Source organism: Ochotona princeps, chromosome 21 (genome assembly GCF_030435755.1).
Source record: "Ochotona princeps isolate mOchPri1 chromosome 21, mOchPri1.hap1, whole genome shotgun sequence".
Taxonomy (NCBI): domain Eukaryota; kingdom Metazoa; phylum Chordata; class Mammalia; order Lagomorpha; family Ochotonidae; genus Ochotona; species Ochotona princeps.
In genome coordinates, this window is record NC_080852.1 from 9,196,416 (window position 1) to 9,211,297 (window position 14,882).

At 45.5% G+C, this 14,882-nt stretch overlaps 1 protein-coding gene across 10 annotated transcripts in view; it reads left to right on the plus strand.

Annotated features, from left to right (window-relative positions):
- FOXP1 (forkhead box P1) overlaps positions 1-14,882 on the plus strand; it is a 500,423-nt gene that overhangs the window by 393,481 nt on the left and 92,060 nt on the right. For 7 of the 10 annotated variants that reach the window (XM_004581618.2, XM_058678860.1, XM_004581620.2 and 4 more), the window contains 2 exons: positions 12,465-12,602; positions 13,545-13,634. In XM_004581618.2, the coding sequence (XP_004581675.2) occupies positions 12,465-12,602; positions 13,545-13,634 (228 nt within the window). Of the gene's footprint in view, positions 1-1,519; positions 1,652-12,464; positions 12,603-13,544; positions 13,635-14,882 lie in introns of those variants that run through there. The other 3 variants (XM_058678855.1, XM_058678857.1, XM_058678859.1) reach the window with 2 other exon arrangements.

Sequence of the window (14,882 nt, forward strand, 5' to 3'; positions counted from 1 at the left end):
GCCCATGCAGAGAACTGAACACTTCTGGCAGATTTAAGGACCCCCCCCCCCCCAAAAAAAAAGTGTGGCCTTGGTTCTCTGTTGCATATTCATGAGAGGGTGGGGTCACATTTTTTGTGACCTGAAAAAAATCCCATTAATAAATGTGTTATCTGACACAGAAGCACTTGAGGGTAGAGAGGGTTGTGCACTGTACCCATTTAACATCTGGTCATGCGCGGACGGTCAGTTGGTGCTTTTGTCTGGGTTGCAGCCAGATTAATGGGGGAATTGTCTGCTGCCCACTGACCTGATTGAAATTCAGGCATTAGCTCGATTGGAAATATTATCATCATGCCGACTGGCTTGGAGTAACCTGCAGTTCATAGTCTTCAAATGGAAACATACTTTCCAGTAAAACTCCTGGAATTACTAGGTTAGGCTTTTTTTCCCTTCTTCTTAATGGAGGATAAAACAGTTTATCATCTATGTCTCCCTATTCCTTTTCTTAAATTGTACTAAGAATATTTTGGAATTTTAAGCTTTGGGAATTTTTCCCCCCTAATCTCTCTTGGGAAGGAAAGCTAGGAAGTCTTTCTCTAAGTTGGACGAAGGTAAATTGAGAAGAATTTCTGGAGCTGCTCACGCTGACAGGGGTGAACCTGGCACGCGTTAAATCGTGCCAGGTGAGCCAACAAAGTTTGGTGTACCGGCGACTTCTTAAAAAAAAAAAAAAATTCCTCAGCCTCAGCCAGCTTGGAACGCCGTGACTTTTCTCACTGAGGGGTCATCTTCAAGTGCTCCTTGAGAGCAGCTTTTGTTGTTGATGCTTTTGTATAAATAAGAAAGGAATTTAGAGAATTATTTCTCAGCAAACGTGTGGCAGATGCCTTCCCCAAGCAGCTGTCGTCCTAAGAGAGGCAGTGGCTTCGTTCAGCGATCAGGCGCGTTCCGCGGGTTTTAGTTTCCCTGCGCTCATGGGCACACTTCGGGGAGCCAGACGCCGGGAGCTAGCTTGGTGGTGGTGGTGGGAGGAGGGGGATGCTTAAGCACCCCCAGACGTGGAGCCCAACTTGTGTACGGGCCGGGGTCGAGAATAGAGATTGCGCGCGCCACCCCGGAGCCCCGAGTACCCTGCGATCGCAGCAGCCGTCCAGCGCGGTGGGGTCGGCGCTGACCGCGCCGTGGCCGCTCGGGAGGTTAGGACTGTCCTTTGTCGGTGGCAGGGAACGACCCCACTAGCCCGGCCCCGAGCCCGCGGCCCCCGTCCGTTCGAGTGTCAGCCAGGAGTGGAGAGGCGAGGGCTGCTGGGGAGGGGGGCGGTCGAAGGGTTCCCAGCGCCTCGGGGCCATCGCTGCCCAAGACAAAAGCAGGGTTTGGCCGGCGCGAGATTTCACCTGCCGCGCACTGCGGCCGGCGCGGGGCGCGGGGCGCGGGGAGCCCATTGTGTGGGGCGCGGCGCGGGCGGGCGGCGGCGGCGGCGCGGGTGTTTGGACGCGGGTTGTGATTGGTGGAGCGGGGCGGGGCGGTGGGCGCGGCGCGGCGCGGCTGTCAGCCCGCGAGCCGGGCGCCCCGCGCGCGCAGTCGGCCCGCACGCCGAGCCCGCCGGACCCACGCCCGGCCCGCGCCCGAGCCGGCCCCGCGCGCCTGGCGCCTACATGGAGAGTGTCAGGTTGGTCGCCGCGCGCGCGCGTCGTCTCTGCGGTGTCGCGCTCCTTCCCCGGGGCCCCGCGCCGCCGGCTTCCCGGGGCTTCGCCGGGGTGGGGGAGAAAAGGCAGGAGCGCCCGAGGGCTCCGAAGTTGAGTCTTTTCAGTGCTGCCGAGGAGCAAGGCTCTTTACCAACTTGGGACGGAGTTGCGCCCGGCGAGTGGCGGGGAGGGGGAGGGGAAGGCAGCCCCAGGACTGGGGGGTCCTGGGCAAGGGGGGCTAGGTTATCCCCCGCCCCCCAACCCCGCTCTCTCGCCTCCCCTTGAAAAATGTTTCTGGGTGAGGAGCAGTTGAGAGTTGGGGGAAGTCCTGGTTCGTGTGTTTGGTCTCTCTTCGCTCTGTCTCAACCCGCTTTTGCGACTCGTTTCCTGCGGGTCTGGCCTCCAGGCAGTCACTTGGATAGAGCCCTGGCCTCTGCTCCTTTCGGGGGGGCACCTAACTGGGGTGTGATTTGTGTCACTCCTAGAGCGTGCGAATCGCTCCCGGGGAACCTTCCTGGTCTCGGGGTAGCCCTCGTGGATGGTGCTTCACCTCGGAGAGTTTGTTTCTATATCTGTCGCGGCTATTTTCGGGTTTGGCTGCTCAGATTCAAGGAGTTCACACACAGTGTGTTGGGGGGGGAGCGAGGCGGGGAGTGGTAGTGTGGGGGCACGGAGCCCCGCAGCGAGTCCGTGTCCAGAGCGGGACGCGCCGGCCGGTTGGGCGCTGCGTTACTTTGCTGCTTAATTAAGTCGAGTGCGGGGCTTGGGGTGGGACGCGCAGCGAGCGGAGGGCTGGCTGCGTGTGCTCCCACCCGCACCGGGCCTGGGTGCAGCCTAGCCGGCTGTCACAGCTGCGGGGAGGACCTTCAGGGCGGCTGGGCTGCTTTCTGTACCCCCTCCAGGGATGGCGCTGGGAAGGCGAGGACCTTTAGGAAGTGGGTGGTAAAGTTTTAGAGCAAAGTACATATAGGCGCTTCCTCTTCGGGATTAACTCCTTCAGGGCCTGCCACTTCGAACTCAGATATCTAATAATTTTGTAATCTGGTCCAGACAGACCAAATGTTCTAATGAAGCCTAGTTGAAAATGCAAATCACCCAATTTCCATAGATTCCAACATTCTGAAAGTGACACATTTTGGGGGGGAAATTAAGCCTGATAACAGGAAATGTGAATCATACTATCAATGACTAATTCGCTTAAGAAAAAAAAATAAGTTACATTTATTTTGTCATTAGGAAATGTTAAAGAAGCCAGTTTTTTTTTTTTTTTAAGTTTAAAGCCACGGACGTTTTTAATTCAGCAGAGGCCCTGAAATGCCCAGTTTGCTTGTTTTTTGTTAATAGATTTTTATATATTTATTTATTTTGAAGAGGAATGTGGGTGTGGAGTGGAAGATGGTTTACTTGGTGAGACTCTAGATAGCTTGTCAGTGTGCAGACCTGAAACACTGCATGTCTGGTTTAGGGTCTGATATGTGTTTGTTGTTTCTTTGTTGTGTTTTTGTTGTTTTGTTTTAAAGTCAAATGCAGAGCTTGGCTGAGTGTTAAGACAGATCGCCCTGTATACCAAATGAAGACAGAACACATTCTCTTTAATTGATAGCCTTTGCATCAATTGAAAAAGAAAAAAAAAAATCTGTATTTTATGTAATTCTTTGTAGCTGTCTGACACATTTCAGTGAAAAGTGTGTAAAAATGAAACCAAAATACAGACTGCCTACCCAAGACACTGGCTGACTTACTCTCGAATGTGATAGAGCCGAACTGAAAACGGATTGGGCTGACACTTGGTAATCAAAGTTGATTTATTGTTCATTAGTACTGCATTAGCCCTTTCAGGCAAGACAGCTATTTGTGTAGCGGCCTGTCAAGAGCCAGACTGCAAGCACCTGTCATTTCTAAGGCACAAGATAAGCAACCATATATTAAAAGGATGCACATAAAAATACATTTAAGTAAAGAACCACGGAGAAGGTCCTAGAATTTTTCTTAAAAGAAAAAATTAGTACAGTTCAGTCTATAAGAAATTTATGTTCCCATGTGTATCTAATGTTTTTGCCAAAGGACTACATGTTGAATGAAAATTATAGCTTTTTTGTTGGCCTTTTTCCTTAGAAACTTTCCTGCCCAAGTGGGCAGCCTGTCTGACAGAAGTTGGTCAGTCAAGCAGTGATAAACATGATATGTCTATTATTTAATCTGAGTATTTGAAAGAAGAGAAGCTTCCTATTTCAAGTGTTTGTTAAGAAACATATTTCATGAAATGAAAGTTACAAGCATGGGTTGATTATATGAAAATGTGATGACATCATAGCTCAGCTATGATAATGTAAGATAATAATGTCAAGTGCATTTTCTGCAACATGTTTCACTCTCGATTTTTTTTTTTTCCTTCCTCGCTGGAAGGGAATGATCTGGTGACATATAATAGAAAAAACAACCTAAGTGTCAAAAGAAAACAAAATGAGTGAACTTTTGTCTGTGGCCATAGAAAGGCGAATTAACTCATATTTTTCCAGGGCTGAATTGGAAACATTGTGCATGAGGATATGGTGTATTGTCTTCTGCGAATTTTCATTTGACAGGGATTTTAGAGGCTGTGATCTTAATTAAATCTCAACTAGCTGAAATAATGCATCTAAAGGCATGCAGTGTTGCGTAACCTTGCTCAGTTGGTAAACCATAAATCATCAGGAAGCTTATGATAGCAATGGTTGGTTTGAAATTTTTTTGTTTGCAGTTCAGTGTACCTTAAAAAACACCATTGCTGCCTTACATTTGCCCATTGTCAGGAGCTGTCACTAGAGAGATAAACTCTATTATGACACTGACCAGTTCTACAACTTTTCAGCCAACCTCCACACAATTGCAAGAGACAATGAAATTAAAATCCAAATTAAGTGAAAGCAGTGAAATTCAAGTTTAGTTTTGTCTGAGCTGGTGTGGCAGAGTATTTTTTGAGTTACTGGATTTCTGAGACCATCAGAAGAGAATGTTGTGGCCAGCTTCTCAGCGTTGACCCCAAATTTGAGGAGAATTTGAATTGGCAGAAAAGAAGGTTGGAGAAATTCGTTTTATTATGTGGTTAGTTGTGGATGAACATCACTGCAGAGGATGTTAAAGCCATTTTCTTAGTGACTGGGTAAATACAGTGGCCAGATAGAATCCACGGCAGGGAGTTCATTGTGATTTGTAACCAAGGAACGATGCAGCAACAGTTGATACTAGAAGGTTAACATAAACACGTACATAAATTATATGCCTGTGTGCGTTACATGTCATGGTGCGTTGGATGACAAGGAGGTAAAATCATGAAATGGCCTTATTATGTGGCTAGGTGTTAGCATTCTGATTCGCTTTTTCAGTGCCTTTTTAAAGCAGGTGTTTTTACCTGCTGCCTTTGCTGTTTTGTGTAGAAGCTTGTAGGAGTCTCCTATCCAGAACAATGAAGAAGCCTGACCTGATGCTTGCTTCTCCTTCCCTCTGCATGGAGTAGTTCACGGGAGGTTAGGGTTGAGTGGGCTGATGAGCGGTGGATCTCTGGGGAGCAGATTGTCTGTACCTCTGTGTGGCGAGATGTGGGCATAGTTCTAAATCCAAAAGCTGATACAGTTGTTTGGTGAAATGTTTGTTTTCTTGGAAGTGGCATGGTGTTCTGGAAACTTGTTTGTCAGCAGTTTGAGAGTGTCTCGTCCTTCTTTCACCACCCACCCCTCCATCCTTCCAGCCCTCCACTCCAGTGCTTCTCTGCCTTCAGCCTTCTTCCATTGGAGTAAGAAAACTCAGGTGCCTCTTAGCCAAACTGGGCCTTGCCGTGCAGATTGTAGAAATGATTTCCACATTACGTCCCTCTTCCAACCAGGCAGTTGCTGGAAGACAAGTTAATTCAGAAAGAGAGAAACGAACACTGCATCTTGTTTTCAAAGCGAGTGAAAAGCAATTAATCAATGAAGATGCAGGCAAAGTGTTGTGAGCTTTTTAGAATGCCTTGGTATCGTGTTTTAATTCTTAAGCTTTATCTTGCCCTTAAATCTGAAACATCATTGTTCAAATAACTGAGAACAAGGTAAATCAACAACATCAAAAAGGTCGGCTTCTGTGATTTCTCCAGGGCTTGTTATTTTGTACTTCCCAATTCTATTTGATGTCTTGACAAAACAAGATGACACAGTGGAGAATACATTAAATTTTGATTTTTTTCATCTAACCTGTTACAGTTGTGGCAGCTTAATTTTATTGTACTCTTCTGGAGATGGCTCTGCATACAATGACTGTAATTGTCAACATCACTTCATGGGGCAGATCTTCATGAGTTTTCCATTTGCCTTGATTTTGCTGGACATTTTTCAAATTTTTATTATTTTTTAAAAATATTTTGACCTTTCATGTAGAAGGAGCTTTTTGCTTGGGCTTTGTCTTCATTAGAAAAATTGGTGAAGGATGAGGAAGAAGCAACCTATATTTCCTTGTTTTGCTCTCATTGGCACCCCCTCAGTTTGTGCTGTGGAAGGTGTCAGAAAAAGGCCAGAGAAGCTGCAGTTTAGAGCAACTTCAGCTGTGATAACAATACTGAAGGAGTGATTGCATGTTTTCAAAGCTTTGCAGTCATCTCATTCTGGCTGCTAGTGTGTTTCAATTCTGTTACCTTCCACCACCTCCCTGCATACCATGGAAAACATATATGGATGCTTGCAGTTAACTTCCCTGTATTTTCTATGCTGGTCCAGACATGAGAAAGGAAGAGCTTTGTTGGCATTCTCAGTCTTGGAAAATTATCTCTTTGTGCCTTACAAAATGTGGGCAAGTTTTTCTTTTTCTCCATGTAACAGTAACTGTGCTCTCAAACTGTATCTGCAAGTTCTCTCTCCTGATTTTAATTACCCCTGTGTTTCAAAGAGGAGTGATACACTTGTTCTCTGTCTTTTTTGTCTTCTGTTTCAGAGAGCTAAGACAAAGCCTCTTCCTTTTCCCTTCCAGGGCCAAAGATCTGGGGATGAATTCATTGCTGGGGTTCCCTCTTGGAATAGTTCCCACCCCCAGCCCCAACAAGTTGCATCACTCAGGAAGAATTTGTTGTTGTTGTTTTGAATGTAAGATGTCATAGTTTGTTTGACTCACATGCACTCGACTGTGGCAAGGAAGAGGAGACATTTCTTTCGATTTAAATAATAATAATAGTTGCTGGGTTGAAAAGATCAGTGCTTATTGGGTAATTCTTTTCGTGTGTAGCTTCCTTTGTTTCCCATATTTAACAGTCGCTAATGGGAGAAGCGATTTAATTTATGTAAACTTTACATTTTTATGCAAATGAAGCTGATATTTATTAGAGCCAAAACAATTATGCTGGCACTTAGTGGAGTAACCTTGTAAGCCTGGGAAATGTTACAGGAGAGCATTTGAGGTTTCAGTAAGACTTCTCTTGTAAACAAATAGGGATTTCTGTCACTTTTTGAAATAATTTTGAGACAAAAGAAGAACTCTGAGCTTGAGGATTGAAAACCTGAAATAACTGGTGATTGGCAGGCGAGTCGTGGCCTCCCAATTCTAAATGAAAGAAAGATAGCCTTTCTTGATAGAATGTAATAAACAAAATGATTTAAAAAAATGAAATGCTAATTACATTTTAAAGAGGGCTCTTTTTTCCTAAAATTTTAATAGGAGGTTGTATTGTTACTGAGAGAACAGTTATGCTAATGACTGACTACTTAGGTGATTCTGCATTAATATAATAACCATTACCTGCCTTAATGCTTTATACAGTATTGTGGCAAAATAGCTAAGTCTAAAAGAGTTATACAAAAAGCAGAATTCCATAATGAAACAGAATTATACTTTCCACATGAATAGCATGCCTTTTAAAATTTTTAAGAGTGAAATATTATGTCAGAAGTCTGTTTTCTTTGCTTTATGACACAGCTGCCTTGTATGGGGCCTGGTTAGTTTGTTGTTGTATTAAACACCCACGAGCGGCTTCCTAACTTTGTGTTGTTGTTAGCTGGTACCTCTCTAGTACTGGCTTAGAAGGTATGAAGACTTTTGTTTTTCACCGGGGAAGGAGGTGATGGAGTTTGATTTTCTTTTACCTAGGCTAGTTTGTCGATGGCCACATACAATTTACCATTTTTTTTTTTTTTTTAAGGAGTCGTTTTCTCTCTGGTTTTGTGTTGACATTCTGAAGCCTCCTGTTTCACTTTGTTTCAGGCTTGTGAGGAGCCAGGTGATTCTGCCTAACCTGGTCACTTGGGGGACACAGGCTCAGCTGTAGAAGGGATGGGAGTGGTTTTTTTGGAGCATACAGGAGGGGAATGATCAGAGGCTTAAAAGCTAGTTTCTGAATTATTTTGGAAATAATTGAATAGTAATAAGTAAAGCGAGAGTTTAATGGAACTAAAGCAGTGTTTTAAAGTTTTCTCGTTTTTATTATTTGTACATAGAGCGATTACAAGAAGTCACTGATAGACATTTCTGTGTATTTACACTGGGCAGTAAAATGGGCAGTATTTACTTGCGTATAAACTAAAGAGAGAAAAAAATGATAACGTGTTATTTCCAAGGTTTATATTGTGGCATCTCCCCTCCCACCCAATTCCTCCAATTGTCTCCTAGATTAGAAGTAAGTATTGTTTCTCTGAGTGTTTTTGTTTGTTTGTTTGCTTTTCAGCGGAGCCCCTCCCATTGCCTTACCTTCCCCCTTGAGGATACTGGGAAACTCATCAGGAAGCTTGCAAGGGTGCGGGATGACAGAGAGTCGTTTGGGACACAAGGGACAGTGTAGCCGGCAGGGTTTGTATCGCAGTGTCTGGGCTCTGAACAGCACTTGCTGGCACTGACGCCGGCTCCCCGCTTGCTGGCAGGAGGTCGCTGCAGGCCCATACTAGCAGCGTTGAGCGCCGCTGCCTTCCCGCCATTCCCGCAGGTTTGTGCACACCTGGGACCGGCCACACCCAGCTGCTATCAGTCAACAGTGTCTCAAGCCGTGGGCTTTTTTTTTTTAATTGACTATTTCCTCTCGAAACTCAGCTAAAGAGTGTTAACTGTATGTGTTTTTTTTTTTCCCAGTTCGGTTTTGTATGCTAGCATTCTTTAAATGTCTGCCAGAAGTTTAATTTGAATTTCTGATCCCTGAAGGCAGCTAGACAGAATCACTCTAGTTCTTCGTAAATTGCCTTCTATGATTCATTGTTAACTCATAAAACATACTCATTTCTATATACTGAAACAGTTCAGGTAGTTACCATATCGGGCATGTAATTTGGGGGTTTTGCCTTATATTTAAATTGTCTTTGGAGAAAGGAATCGAGACTTAACTGCAACTGCCAATGAAGGCGTGGACCCTATAGGACAGAAAACATCAGAAACGAGTGTGTTTTTTTATTTTTTTCTCAAGGAAAGGAAGGTGGATGACATGGGATTGGGATGGCGGGGGGAGTTTCGTTTTTACTGAATACTCTCACAGAGGGACCCATAAATATTAGAGGGCTGTAGTTAAAACTCACATGACTGTTTTAAATACTATTGATTTAAACCACTGGCTAGATTTTATGAATCAAAGTATAATTTCTAAGCTTTGGCCATATTTCTCGATGCTAAAGCACTCTCTCTTGTGTGCCTTTAGCTGCTTTCCAGACATTCAACACAGGATTAAATGATAGTAGTTACAGTGATCAATAGGTTAAGACTGCTACAATCACTCTTGCCGCTAATGACCTCAGTAGTAATGGGCAATAAAGTGTGGGCTGTAATAGCCTCTCGCTGGTACTGCCTGCCCTTTGATTCGCAGTATTAGTAGGGACTAGCTACATGAAAAAGTTGGACGTTGGGAATTAAGGGAGTGGATATATAGGCTATAATTCTTAACTATTTAAAGCCTTAAACTATGCTCAGGTTTGGATTTTTTTTTTTTCTTCTTTTCAACCAAGGTTTCTGGTCCATTTGAATATGTTTGCTAAAGACCCTTTTCATGACATATTGGAGCAGAAACTTTGGGGCAATCTTGGTTTTATTACATTTATAAATTACACTCCAGCCCACTTTGGAGGCCCAGAGAGCTAACTGGTGTGAAAATGTGGTTTCAGATAGTAAAAGCAAAGTGAAGGCCATCAGGATACAATAGGCCACTTGTGATTATTTGGAGCCGGCTCAGCCCCTTCGGAGGGTTGCTCAGGCTTCTTGCTTCCTCCCCTCCTCTGGCCATGCCTGCTGCTCACAGTGTTTTATTACTCACCAGCCCCTCCATCAAAATGTCCAAAGGGAAGGAAGAGAGGGGACTTGAGTTCATTTTCCTGCTCGGTAGCACAAGTGCAGAAAATGAAGAAGGAACCATGGGAATAGGAGGTGTCCGCCAGGGACTGGCCGCCAGGGCGTCAGCCTCACCTGGAGGTGGCAGTCCTGTGCGGGAGGCTCCTGTTACGTTGGCAGTGAAGGAGCAGTGGTGTCTCACAGTCCAGCAGCAGCACCCCGTGATGTCGCCTCTGCATTAGGACAAGTGTGTGCATATATTTTACGTTTGAAATTGAGTTTGCTGAGGTCTACCCTACATGCTGCACAGTACACTCCCTCTAGGTGTGTGGAGGGCTTTTCACAGTGGTATGCCGCTTGTGCTTGGAACCCCAGGCAAGATACAGGACCCCCAAAAGTTCATTCCTGGAGCTCTTCTAAAAATGTGAACCCAGAGACTCTGATGGTCTCTGTCCTAACCCCAGCAGGGTTCTAGTTCATCAGCAGCTTAGGTTTGACATCGCCCTGTTCGTGTCTGTTTTCCTGTTCATCACCCTCAGAAATTTGGCTCACGAACATTTATATTGTATATCATCCAAGAAACGCAGAGGAAAAAAAGAAACCTTAAACATGGTTCTTTTGTTTGCTTAATCAAACCTCCCTGCATGGTGATGCAACTGTGAAGGGAAGGTAAACTTTGTTGGTGATATGTTGGCTCCAGCAGCCATGAAGATGGTGATTGGCACCCAAGGCATATTTAAAAATTCAGAAAGTTGCTTCTGTGTGGAGACAAAGTAGACTAATTAGGATGAATTTGTAGATGGTTAGATGTTTTGATAATGTCTTCTTGGTGTTTGCCCTAGACTGAATGCAAGTTCACTATTCCGATCATTGGTGTTATTTCATGCTGCGAATAATCTTTTTAAAAGGATGATTTATCCATTCATATACATCTGTCCCTTTTTGCATATAAAAATATTCAGACATGCCCATCTGTTTTAAATTACACTGTATCTACATCTACACTGCAGTAGGAAGGATTCCGGGATGACCTTCCCGAGTTGGGCTAATGAACATTTTCAGATGTCCCAGCAAGTGTTGTCTAAACACACGAAGCTCGGCCCTTCACATCCCCACCCAACCAAACATGCCCACAACAACTGTGGGAGGCATCCACTGTGCAGGAGTCTGACCTTCAGGAACCATTTTTAGTTCATCAAAATTAGTGATGCTGAGAACTCGGGACATCAGTGCATAATGACTGTGAAATTAGGAATGAGAGCTTGCTATGCAAATGACAGGACAAATCATGTGAAAAAGTCAAGATAAACTGCATATTAAGACATTATGTTACATAAAATTAATACTGCATTTCTCCCTTTTGCTTACTGCTCCCTTGAAAGATTTTTTTTTTAAATTCTTTTATCTTCTGATCAGCTATTGTCTGCCGGATTTTTTTTTTTAAGTGGCACGCAGGCAAAGTGCAAAACATGTTATTACCTTTTATTATAATACATGAGATGACAGCAGATCCTTTTTTAACAAAGTATATCCTTTACTGCTCCGAGCTCCTTGCTGTCACATGTTTGATTAGAAACCAAAGAAAAGTAAGATGCTTAAATATTACTCTTAGAAGACATACAGGTTTTGTCTTTTCTTTCATTGTTTTTTTTTTTCCTTTCCTTCTTATTTAGGGTGGGGGTGATTTTTCATGAAATAGTCGTCTTGCATTACGGGGACTGACAAAATGGTTCTCATGTAGTCTGCAAATTAAACACAAGTGCAGTGATTATTTTGAATAGCTAAATTACATTCTAGAAAGCTTGCAGAATTCATAGCATTGTCATTAGGTATCCGCTTGAATACAATTTGTGTAACCTTGGCCAAGACAGCCTGTCATTTTAATGTCAGTGTTTTATCTGAACAAGACATCATCCTTTCAGATACAGTGTGCAGGTTCCTTGCAGAGATGCCCGTGCAGAAACGTGTTAACAGTTGCAAATATGAATGCTATCAAGTTCATCACTGTAGCTGTTTGTCACTGAAATGTCATGGAAAGCGGCTTTTAATGGTATTGCACATAATATGAAAGAATTGAGACATCTGTATGCTGAGTGAATAAGGAAGGGCAAAAGGCATCCCGGGAGGGGTCAGTGCGTGAGTTCAGAGGGTGTGTGCGGGGCTGCACTATGGCCGTACTGCGTTCATGGACCGCTTCTTGAGTCGCTGTTGGTCTTGGAAGTGGGTCCCGGCACAGCCGAGGGACACACACTTCAGTTTGGGGGTTCACTTCAAATGATGGCACCTGATGCTCATTCTTCCTCAGACACGGGGGCTGGTTGTGCCCTGTCTCAGGAGGGTGTTTGTAAGACTGCCTGCAACCCATGCTGGTGCTGTATAAGGTCTTCTTCATTTGAAAAACAAAGTCTAGGGTAAAATACCTGGGACCTGTCAGCATATCCCATAGGGACTCACACCTTAGTGCGGGGGGGATCCGTCAGTTCCTGGTGGCATGGGAGGGGGCATTTTGGAGGTCGCCCAGGCTCCCTGTTCACCTGCCTTCACCTGTGCCCATTGTAGGTGCCCGCGTCAGTGGCTATGATGACGCCGCAAGTTATCACTCCTCAGCAAATGCAGCAGATCCTCCAGCAACAAGTGCTGAGTCCCCAGCAGCTGCAGGTCCTCCTCCAGCAGCAGCAGGCCCTCATGCTGCAGCAGGTAACGGCCCGCCCCCTCCTTGGCGCTCACCTGCACCCCTCCCGTGCCGGCTGTGGGGAGTCCTGAGCAGTGAGCTGCATGCTGGGCACCTCCCGGGAGAAGACACTGCTGCTTTGGGGGGGTCTCAGCTTGGAAAGGCCCTAATGGGCCAAAATTTAGGGCTCTAATTGGGCTTGCTAGGAAGATCTTTCAGATTTAGGTGGCTTTGCACTCCTTTATTTGGGAAACCCCAAGACTTGCAAATGGTGTGAATCAAAGCAAGACAAGGAGTGTGGTGGGAGCAGGTTTCAGTAGGACAACTCTTGTGGTCCCCATGTCAACTCAGGTGCTCACACACACCTGAGTTTATATATGTGAAGTATATACAAAAAAATAAGAAGCATTTTGGAGTTGGTTAATTTTAAGATGCGTTGTTGATTTTTGCTGCCCCAGTCCATGTCTGTGGATGCTGAAATGAGCTTATAGCTGGCCTCATCCGTAAGCACCCAGTTTGCAGAGCCAATGGGCACCTGCACCAGATGCCGTGCAGGAGGATGGCTACTGGTGCTGCCCCCTTGGCTGTTGCGGGTTACACAGGAAGCTCCTCACACTGGCGCACTCCCACGGAGGCCCACCCATGTGGCACGCACGCGTTCAGGAGCCACTCAGAAAGGGGCATTGCAGCTTTGCTGGGCCATCAAAGTCATCCCAGGCCTGATGGTAATGAGTTTGTGTAGAAAATGGTATGTTTTTCATTAGTTCATTTTTGAGATTACTTTTCAAACAATAATGCCAAGAATAGTCAGTGAGTGCTGAATTTACTGTCGAGTTTGAAACTAAAGGTCAGGCCATTACAGATAAAAGGATGCTATTCTTCAAATCGCAGTTTGTGTATGGCACCACAAGGGACAGTGGCTGGCGGCTCTGCCCTCTGTTACTTACTGTCTTCTCTTTCCTTTGTAGCAGCAGCTTCAAGAGTTTTACAAAAAACAACAGGAACAATTGCAGCTTCAACTTTTACAGCAACAACATGCTGGAAAACAGCCGAAAGAGGTACTGGCAAAACATATTTTATTTTGAGACCACACATCCCATGGGACTGTCTAGTGGCTATTAAGCTGTTTACCACTCACCTGATCGCACCATGGAGCTGGCTTGTTCGGTTCTCAGCTTTGAGATGGAGAGTTACTGTCCTGTTTGCGCTCAGGTTTTTCTGGAGTCTACCTGCTTGCCACCACATACCTTATGACACCGTGGCACATGGGCCTGGGTGAAGGGCCAGGGTTAGGCTCCTGGACAGGGCATTCAGGGCTTCTCTTGCAAAGAGAGACCCCTTTGCTACAGCTGAGAGCCAGGTCGGAGCTGGGGGACCTAAGTGGTTTCAGTACAGTGTGACTGGGGTACGTACTTGAGTTTCTTTTCATGCATTCCATGGCTGTGTGGCGACGGCCTTTTCCACTGGAATCATCATCATCATCTCTGGTGAGGTTGGACGAGTGAGAAAGTTAGCACAAGGTTCAGCCTTTCCATCTATTTTTTTTTTTTTAAAGATTTATTCATTTTATTACAGCCAGATATACACAGAGGAGAGACAGAGAGGAAGATCTTCCGTCCGATGATTCACTCCCCAAGTGAGCCGCAACGGGCCGATGCGCGCCGATCCGATGCCGGGAACCTGGAACCTCTTCCAGGTCTCCCACGCGGGTGCAGTGTCCCAATGCATTGGGCCGTCCTCAACTGCTTTCCCAGGCCACAAGCAGGGAGCTGGATGGGAAGTGGAGCTGCTGGGATTAGAACCGGCGCCCATATGGGATCCCGGGGCTTTCAAGGCGAGGACTCTAGCCGCTAGGCCACGCCGCCGGGCCCTTTCCATCTATTTTTTAACCTTGACTCGCATGTTGCCCGTATCGAAATTGCAAAAGGCATGCATCCCGTAGTTCAAGTTCAGGTTAGAGAAGGCTGCAGCTGGGATTATTTTTCTGCAAAACAAACAAAAAACTCCAAAATTAGTAGTATAAGAGTATTATGATAGCTGCCATGCACATACAACTTTGTGATGTTTCTGAGTCGTTGTGTTAGGCCGATGGCCCTGAGAGGTGACCGAGTGAGAAGACCCTTCCCTGGGAATTCTGCAGCTTCCCTGCGGTCCCAGGTGCACCTGGCACAGAACGTGGCGGGAGCCCTCATGTGCCTGAGGCCACTAGGATGACATCTTATTTCCCACTCGTCCCGTGTGACTTCCTTCCTCCTGTTTTCCCGTTGGAGTGAAAGTCTTTCCCTTTCCACGCTCTCCTAGAGAGT